This window comes from Babylonia areolata, chromosome 34 (assembly GCF_041734735.1).
Source record: "Babylonia areolata isolate BAREFJ2019XMU chromosome 34, ASM4173473v1, whole genome shotgun sequence".
Taxonomy (NCBI): Eukaryota; Metazoa; Mollusca; class Gastropoda; order Neogastropoda; family Buccinidae; genus Babylonia; species Babylonia areolata.
The window spans coordinates 19,554,510-19,564,184 of record NC_134909.1 but is presented as its reverse complement, the minus strand read 5'-3'; the positions used below and the strand labels follow the sequence as shown (position 1 = coordinate 19,564,184).

General features: G+C 40.0%; 2 protein-coding genes across 3 annotated transcripts in view; one reads left to right on the top strand and one right to left on the bottom strand.

Moving 5' to 3' along the window:
• LOC143277649 (uncharacterized) overlaps window positions 1–1,651 on the top strand; it is a 7,531-nt gene extending 5,880 nt beyond the window's left edge. For both annotated transcript variants that reach the window (XM_076582540.1, XM_076582541.1), the window contains exon 3: window positions 1–1,651. This exon is cut by the window's left edge and continues 329 nt beyond it. The gene's annotated coding sequence lies outside the window, so the exon portion shown is untranslated.
• A 1,553-nt stretch (window positions 1,652–3,204) lies between these two features.
• The window catches only part of LOC143277578 (monocarboxylate transporter 5-like), a 60,841-nt gene continuing 54,370 nt past the window's right edge, over window positions 3,205–9,675 (bottom strand). Inside the window, exon 10 of the mRNA XM_076582457.1 lies at window positions 3,205–8,600. Coding sequence (XP_076438572.1) covers window positions 8,389–8,600 — 212 coding nt within the window. The 3' untranslated portion in view covers window positions 3,205–8,388. The remainder of the gene's footprint in view (window positions 8,601–9,675) is intronic.

The following is a 9,675-nucleotide window of genomic DNA, read 5'->3' as shown; positions in this document are numbered from 1 at the left end:
GTTATGCTTGAATGGTTGGGACTGTTTTTGTGTTTTGTGGACAGAAGAAAAAAAAAATGTTGCTTATATTAAAAAAAAATCAAAAAAAATCACAATTTAGTTTTGAATAAAACGATTGTGCGTATTTTTGTGTACAGGAAAATGTTTGTATGCATGAGTGAGTGAGTGTGTGTGTGTGTGTGTGTGTGTGTGGACACGCACACACACATCCACACACACACACAGACGTGCACTGTGTTTGTGAATGATGTGTGTATGTTGTTGTTACTGATTACTGAGCTCTTTATTTTTTCAATAACCTTAGAATGTGCATGGAATTAATGTTGCTGATCATAATGTTCATTTTCAAACGTTTTTGGAATATAAATGTGAATCTACCCAGTCAAATGGGATGTATGCTACATGCACACAATACATAAGAGCATGCATGCACACATGCACACACATACACGCCTTCAGAATAGATACTGTGATCAGTTACATATTTACACAGACGGCTCACTCTTAGACAATGGCCAAGCAGGTTCAGCTTTCGTTATACCAAAATTGAAAACTGAACGATCATGCTATACTGGTAAAAATCGATCAATATTCACAGCTTAACTTATTGCTGTTTTTATGGCTTTGAATTATATTCTTGATCTTCCAGTTTGCCTTCTACAAGTCTTATTTTGTGTTGATTCAAAATCTGTATTATATGCTTTAAACTTATCAAATTGTAAGAACAAGTCCATGATCCTGTATAATAATAGAAATAAGTCACATTGTACATTTTTTTGAATTTGAGAGGAACACATATAACTTTTTGTAGGGTTCCTTCTCACCTTGGTCTCCTATATAATGAATGGGCTGACAGGGCTGCAAGAAAAGGTGCAAAACACCAACAGGGAACCACAGAACTTTATGTGCCTTTGTCTGTACAAGAGCGGTACCGCTTACTAGAAAAAGCAACATGGAGCAAAGTCAGGGAAGTATACCAGCAAAATGGCAAAGTTTTAAATAAAAGTATAAATAATATTCAACAACCAGAATCTGTCAATCAATCAAATACATTCAGCAATCTAATCAGATTAAGGCAAATTCAGGCATAATCGAACAGGATAAAGCTGAATGCTTTTATAACAAAGTTCAGCAAAGATGTTAAATGCATATGTGGAGAATCCATTTCTAGCAAACATGTACTCTTTGGATGTCAGAGTCTGAAATCGTTTTTACCAAACTTCTTGGAAAATTCTTGTTTATGTATTTTTGACAATTTCAAGATGTTATCTGCTATTGCAGAAGGTTTGCTGCATAGTCCAATAGGACATTTGTTATAGTTGTTTGATGTTTGCGTTTCCTTCTATATGCCTATGTCTCCCTTTTAATGTTTTATTTTTTCCAGTGCTCTGTATCTTTCCACACCACACACACACATGCGCGCACACACACATACACACACACACCATTCTTCACCCTCTGCCCAACTGTGTTCCCACCACCATGCGCCCCCCCGTCTAATATCACTTAAAGTGGAAGACGTTAAACTGAAGACAACACCACACATGCACACACGCACACACATAAACAACACACATTCCTTTTGTTATTTATTAATTTTATTTATTTGTTTCATTTCATTTACAGAAAATATAGTGTCTTTATGACAAAGCACAGTGTATTCAGCTTCTGTTTTGTAAATGAACCTCCATGCTTGATCCACATCTCATTAGCACTTCTAACAACACACACACACACACACACAATGTGCAACATACAAATTAACATGCAAATCATTTCAGCCCAATTTCTACACATAAACACACACACACACAACTCGATCTCGATTTCTCTCTCTTTCACACAAACACAAAATATATAAAACATGTTAACATGCAAATCATTTCAGCCTGATTTCTACGTCAGCTTTTGTGATGTGACAATTGTTCACACTGAAACCTGAATCACAATGCGGTAACACACACACACACACATGTACACACATCACTCAGAAAATCCCAAACACACTTTTTTTCTTATCAGCAAGCACCTGCATCTGTCAAAGATGACATCTCCTCCATACTGCACTTTAATTCTATTCAAGCTCACGTAAGGCAGCAACAGATGTGATTCTTTATCTTTCTTTATATTATTTTTTATTGTCTTCTTTTTTTTTTTTTGGCATAGCTATATATGTTTAGAAACAAACCAATCTTCAACACAATGTGTTGCAACCATTCGAACCAGCCTTCAATGCTGTCGCACAGGATTCTCAGCCAGCTGAAACCAAGGAGCAGCAGTGAACAGCCGCTGCGAAGGAAAACAGCTTGTTTTTTTTGGGGGGGAAGGAAAGCTCAGGTCCAACAAGAAGAACTGAACACAGTGAGAAAACAGGAACCAGTCACACTGTTAAAAGAGCAAGCTAACCCAACAAACAGTGTGTTAAATTTAAAGAGGAACCAGAAAAAAAAAAAAGTGCTGAAAGAGGTACCAAAGGATGTTAAAAGAGCTACCAGACAAATGGTGAGTAAAAAGAAGAACCAGACAAAATATGTTAAAAGCAGAACCAATTGTTGTTAAAAGAGCAATAATGTACTAAACGAGGAAGCAGACAAAGTGTGTTAAAATAGAAAGTAGACACAAAGTGTGTTAAAAGAGCAACCAGATACAATGTGTTAGAAGAAGACCCAGTCCAAAAAAAAAAAAAAAAAAAAAAAGTGAACAGTAGCAGCTGCCAAACAGTGTGTTAAATGAGAAACCAAATCAATTAATCGAGGAACCAGATTTTTAAAAAAAAGACAAAAAAAGAAGTGTTGAAATAAAAACCAAAGTGTGTTAGAGAAGAAGAACCAGATATAGCATGTTCAGTTCAAAAGAGTGCTCAGGTTTTATCCAGACCCTCCACCTGGTGCATAGATCTACATGGCGATGAGCTGCAGAAAAAAAAGACACGTCAGCTGTTCCATCCTTTGGTATCACCACACCACCCCTGGTCGCTCAAGGCAGACAAAGTCTCTGACACGTTTTCTTCACCACCCCCCGGCCCCCCCAACCCCACACCACAATCTCTGCTTTACATGGAATTCTGCTGATCACAAACAACAACAACAAAAAGTTGTGTGGTTTGCTCCGAGATGAGTTCTCAATTTTTTCAACAAAAGTGGTGTTAAGACTTGGGAACAACAGAACCGGGGCTGTTTTCTGCTGGTTGAAAATTTTGGGGGGGGGGGGGTTAAATTCTTGCACAGGCAGGGAGAGTGTAGGGGGTAGGCATTCAATCATCACAATGAACACGCATAATGAAAACCAATTGGGGGAAAAAAAGACTGCCTTATACAGCAATAACTCAGCTTTATCAAGCTCCAATTGAATAGCTCCTCTTTTCTCCCGACGTTACCCTATCTTTCAACCCCATGCTTCAAGGTTCAAGGTATCACATGTCGTTTTTCTTTTTTTTTGAAAGGCTTGTTTTTCAAGTATCAAAATCACTTTGTACAACTCTTCCACACCAGTGTTGCAGAAATAGTACAACACACACACCCCAAGCATTCTAGTACTATTTACAACATCCATGTTACTAATGTACTTGCTGAGGCTTGCACCATACTCATGTAAAACACTCAAACTACAGAAAGAAAACATGACAAACTACATCAGGGTGATGGAAGAGTTGACTCATGAAAGAGAAGACACATTTCTAAGTTATAAACGAAAACTTACCTTCCACGTACAGTGAGCTTTATTCTAGGAAACAGACGATGCGTATTTCTGAGTAATATTCTTTTAAACAAAAACACATCTTCCGTGTACAATGAGCTAAAGAAATGCACTACAGGCTGAAGCGAGAATACATCACTAAACTTTCCAGGTTGAGGTGCTTTATCTTTGTTGGGGAAAAAAAAAAAAAAAAATCCATGAAAAAAAAAAAGAAAAAGAAAAAAAAGCAATAACAAAAACCAGAAACCACATCCAGACCACAAGCACAGAAATCAGTAAAGAAAGGCATGAATTGGTATCAAAATTTAGCCAGTGACGGCAGTGCACCACAGAATCCTATCTTATTTCTCATGACCACAGTATGGGCCTCCTCCACCATGGGTTTGGTTTTTTTTTTTTTTTTTTTTTAAATACAAAAATATCTTATTTTATCTATATAAAAAAATAAGGAGAGGGGTGGGGGGGGGGGGTCCATCACCATTTCCCATTCCCACATTTATAATTTATATCCAGCTATGTCCTGGACAGAAACTTTGATCAGTTGCTGATTCACAATCCGAGAAAAATCATACACATCTTTTTAATTTAAAGCATCAGTCAAAGTCACTGTGGTATTGGGGTAGTGAAGAACCAATCAATCAAATTACTAATGTAACTTTCCCCACCCCCTTCCAAAAAAATGAACAACTGAAAATTAAAAAAAAAGATATACTCGCATCCCCACACATGTTCTCTCTCTGTGTCTCTCTCTCTTTTTGTCACAAACACACACACACACACACACATCATAACTACAAAGTAACAGACGACAGATTCGTGCAAATGAAACACATATAAATCTTTGAACAGAGGGGGTGTAGGGGGCATGGTGAGGGTTGGGGGTGTGGAGGGTGGGGGGGGGGAGGAAGGGGGTAAGTAGCAATTTTTTAATTTTTTTATATGTATGGTTCCCTTCCCCCAAATCTATAACCTGAAACACACACTTCTCTCAGTGAAATCAGCTCTCCCATTCATCACAACAGGGGTTCAACTCGCATTCTCCTCTGTGCATCTGACCAGGTAATCAACGCTTTTCTTGCACTCCTGCTATTTACATCACACTAGTACCTGCAGGCTGGCTGATCTGCGAGTACTAATCATCAGCATGCCACAGAAAATGATCAATTTATTAATATTACAAAATCACTAATATTTTCTCAAGTTCAACACAGCTTTGAAAACTAAGACTGTACATCTTTAAAATGTCAACGAAATAATAAACATGTACAATTTCTCAATACATTGTATCATTACATTCTCATGCCTAAACCATATAAACAAAAATTAAACATACAAAACACAATGTGTAGTTTTACAACAACAACAAAACAGAAGAAAAAAAAATTCACCAAAAATAATGAATTAGAAGGGGGGAGGGGGTGGGGGGTGGGTTGGGTATGTGAAGAAAGATATAAATGTAAAACACAAGAATCAGAAACAACAACAACAATAAAACAAACACACATAAATGCAAAAATCATCAACAACAACAACAACAGTAACCATTGTTCTGTTCATCTTACCCCAAAAGAAGTCACTTTGTCAAGAATAATAACTGTTAACTGACTGAGAAAACAAAACTAAAAAAAAACCCCAAAACCCAAAAAATGACAGGTAGATTATATCTGTTGGAAATGTCGTCTCACCAGAGCAAGAACATTTCTTTTTATTTTTCTTTCTTTTTTTTATATTTTTTTTTTTTACCTGTGACGATGTATACAAAAAAGCATGTCAGTCTTTGAACCAAGGCAAGAATATGGAGATCAAAACTAAAGAAAAACAATCCCGAGACCAATCTAGTTTGTTTCAATGAGGCGTCAAAGCATACAGACTCACCCATATATGCTACACCACATCTTGTATTAAAAAAAAAGAAAAAAAGAAAAAAAAAAGAGAACAAATTCATATAAACCCAATGTACTGATCAGCCCTTAGGAGCCTAACCCTCTGGCCTGGGGACAGGACCCAAGGAATAATTTGTATTTGTATTTCTTTTTATCACAACAGATTTCTCTGTGCGAAATTCGGGCTGCTCTCCCCAGGGAGAGCGCGTCGCTACACTATAGCGCCACCCATTTTTAAAATATTTTTTTTGCCTGCTTGCAGTTTTATTTGTTTTTCCTATCAAAGTGGATTTTTCTACAGAAATTTTGCCAGGAACAACTCTTTTGTTGCCGTGGGTTCTTTTACATGGACTAAGTGCATGCTGCACATGGGACCTCGGTTTATCGTCTCATCCTAATAACCTGGAGAACAGAAATGAACATGAGACACTCCTACATCCAGTCAAATGTTCTCTGTAGACCCATCTGTTTCAGCAGTAATGACACTGTCGTCCACCACAGTTTGAAACTATGTCCAACCTGTGCTTTATGTGTTATGTGTGCATGTGTGTGTGCATGTGTGTGAGTTGGATAGGTTGTGTCATGATGCTTGTTTGAAGATTGTATAGATTTGTTGTAACATTTTCTTCATTTACAGTTAATAAGTTTTCGTACATGTACAGTGCTTTCAGCTCTATTTGAGAAAAATCGCTGAGTAAGTCTTGATAATTAACAGTATTATTATCATCAAATGAAGAATAAGAATTTGGAGACTAGAGATGAACAAGACGACGCTGGGTGAGAGACAAGCATCACAGCTAACGGGAGTGACTGTCAGCCCAGGCGGCCAACACGTCCAATCAAAGTGAGTCCTGGAAGCTCCTCCCCTCTCATCACCACCACCACCAACAAACATGGCTGTTCTGGGTTTTCATGAGATCAAACACACACTGAAGCAGTGTCACCGACTGATGCATGCAACTCTTTGAACCAATGTTGGCAATGTTCTACGACGGGCGCAATAGCCGAGTGATTAAAGCACTGGACTTTCAATCTGAGGGTCCCGGGTTCGAATCACGGTGACGGCGCCTGGTGGGTAAAGGGTGGAGATTTTTACGATCTCCCAGGTCAACATATGTGCAGACCTGCTAGTGCCTGAAGCCCCTTCATGTATAAACGCATCCAGAAGATCAAATACGCACGTTAAAGATCCTGTAATCCATGTCAGCGTTCGGTGGGTTATGGAAACAAAAACATACTCAGCATGCACACCCCCGAAAATGGAGCATGGCTGCCTACATGGCGGGGTAAAAACGGTCATGCACGTAAAAGCCCATTCGTGTACATGCGAGTGTACGTGGGAGTTGCAGCCCACGAAAGCAGAAGAAGAAGAAGAAAAAGGCAATGTTCTACCAGAACTAGCTCTTACTTCGCATCCAAAAATGAAATTTGTCAAAACGAATGTGCAAGGCAAGTCATTTCAAAGGAAAAAAACAACAACAACAATGCCATCACCAAAAACAAAAACCCAAGGGAAATAATTCCGGAAACTTTTGAGTTTTGTTTCTAATATTATGAAGCATATCAGAAATGTGGTCTTGCACGTTTACAGTGTGTTGTTTAGGATTCTAGTACTTCTTTCACTGGCTTCTTCACAGCTGTGATCTGGAACTTTCAGGCATTCTGTCAGGTTTTCCCACTGCTGCGTCAGTCTGCCTGACAGCAGCCCACATCCTGTCCAGACATGTTTTACAAGGGTGGGGTGGTAAGGCGGTGATTTATCATTTCCGATAGATCAGTGCCCCACATAAACATGTTTACCTGTAGCATTCTTTTCCTACAAACAAGGGTGAAGAATCTCAGACTGAATGGCATGCTGTAGACTCATTTCAACGATCGGTGAAGCACAAATTCTGCAGTAATCATAAGCACCATGGTATGTCTGTTTAAACGTACACAATGATCTTGCAGACCAACTCTCTCATTCACCACAGAAAGGTGTTTTCAAACTTCAGTGTTGTGCATAGTGGCTGTAGCACGTCTTTGCCTTCTTTTATTTCAACAGCTCAAAGTTTTATCAGACAATTCATTCTTTCACAGCTTATTTGGTTTTCCACTCAGCAAGTCCAGTCTCTCTGTTAGGTCGTTCACAATTAATGTGGAAGATCAACTGACACATTACAGAAATTCCAACTTCATGTATCATACACAAGCTTTCAAGTATACAGCTTCCTGCATTGCAGTAACTCAAATCTTTCAAGTGTGTGAAAATGCAACCTTTTTCTGCCACGTTCAGTTTCAAATACTTGTTCATACATGTTCTGAACAAATTGGAAACTTCATGTTTTGTGAAGGTTCAACCTTTCATTCGTCAGCACAATCACTCTTTCATATCAAATATTGCTCTTGCTTCAATTTCTGAAGCATGCTATGGACATGCATCTTATGCAAAATCTACAGCCTGTATCATTTTGTTTTGTTTTGCATATATATATATATCTAAATGGCCAATATTTCAAACCTGCACAAAACTGTCAGTTCTATTTTTACAGGCACAATCTATGCATTCAAACTTTCACAGATTATCAATACAATTTATAAGTTTCATGAACCACTTGCAAAAGACCTGCAATCTTCCATCACGCACACGTGTCCGCCATTAAACCATGAACATTACCTCCTGATGACTTTTTCCCCCCTGTTTTTCTTCTTTCGGTCTCCCGTTCAGCGCTTCACACACCAGTTCAAAATGTCCGAACTGTTAGCTCAATCCTCTCAACTAACACACTATCAATGCACCCACAAAAGTTCAGCCATCAAATGTGGGCTGTCATCCCTCTTCGTTGGCCAAGGCATGAGCTGGCTGGCTGGGTACTGTTCCGTTGAAAGGCATCTGTTCCGGCAACAAGGGAGGCAACGTCCTGCTCGTCTGGCGGCGTTTCAGGAGCCAGAGGGGAATGCCCATGAGGCCAGACACCAGGAGCAAGACACCCGCCATGATGAAGCAGTTGTTGACAGACCCCGTCGTGTCCAGCAAGTGGCCTGAAACAAGTCGCAGCACAGTGAGACAGTCTGAAGAGTAAGTCAGAACAAACGGCCTGGAACAGGTCGCAGCACAGTGAGACAGTCTGAAGAGTAAGTCAGAACAAATCGTCTGAAACAGGTCGCAGCACAGTGAGACAGTCTGAAGAGTAAGTCAGAACAAACGGTCTGAAACAGGTCGCAGCACAGTGAGACAGTCTGAAGAGTAAGTCAGAACAAACGGTCTGGAACAGGTCGCAGCACAGTGAGACAGTCTGAAGAGTAAGTCAGAACAAACGGTCTGGAACAAGTCGCAACACAGTGAGACAGTCTGAAGAGTAAGTCAGAACAAACGGTCTGGAACACGTCGCAGCACAGTGAGACAGTCTGAAGAGTAAGTCAGAACAAACCGCCTGGAACAGGTCGCAGCACAGTGAGACAGTCTGAAGAGTAAGTCAGAACAAACGGTCTGGAACAGGTCGCAGCACAGTGAGACAGTCTGAAGAGTAAGTCAGAACAAACGGTCTGGAACAGGTCGCAGTACAGTGAGACAGTCTGAAGAGTAAGTCAGAACAAACGGTCTGAAACAGGTCGCAGCACAGTGAGACAGTCTGAAGAGTAAGTCAGAACAAACAGTCTGGAACAGGTCGCAGCACAGTGAGATAGTCTGAATATTAACTCAGAACAAACTGCCTGGAACAGGTCGCAACACAGTGAGACAGTCTGAAGAGTAAGTCAGAACAAACGGTCTGGAACAGGTCGCAGCACAGTGAGACAGTCTGAAGAGTAAGTCAGAACAAACGGTCTGAAACAGGTCACAACACAGTGAGACAGTCTGAAGAGTAAGTCAGAACAAACGGTCTGGAACAGGTCACAGCACAGTGAGACAGTCTGAAGAGTAAGTCAGAACAAATGGTCTGAAACAGGTCGCAGCACAGTGAGACAGTCTGAAGAGTAAGTCAGAACAAACGGTCTGGAACACGTCGCAGCACAGTGAGACAGTCTGAAGAGTAAGTCAGAACAAACCGCCTGGAACAGGTCGCAGCACAGTGAGACAGTCTGAAGAGTAAGTCAGAACAAACAGTCTGGAACAGGT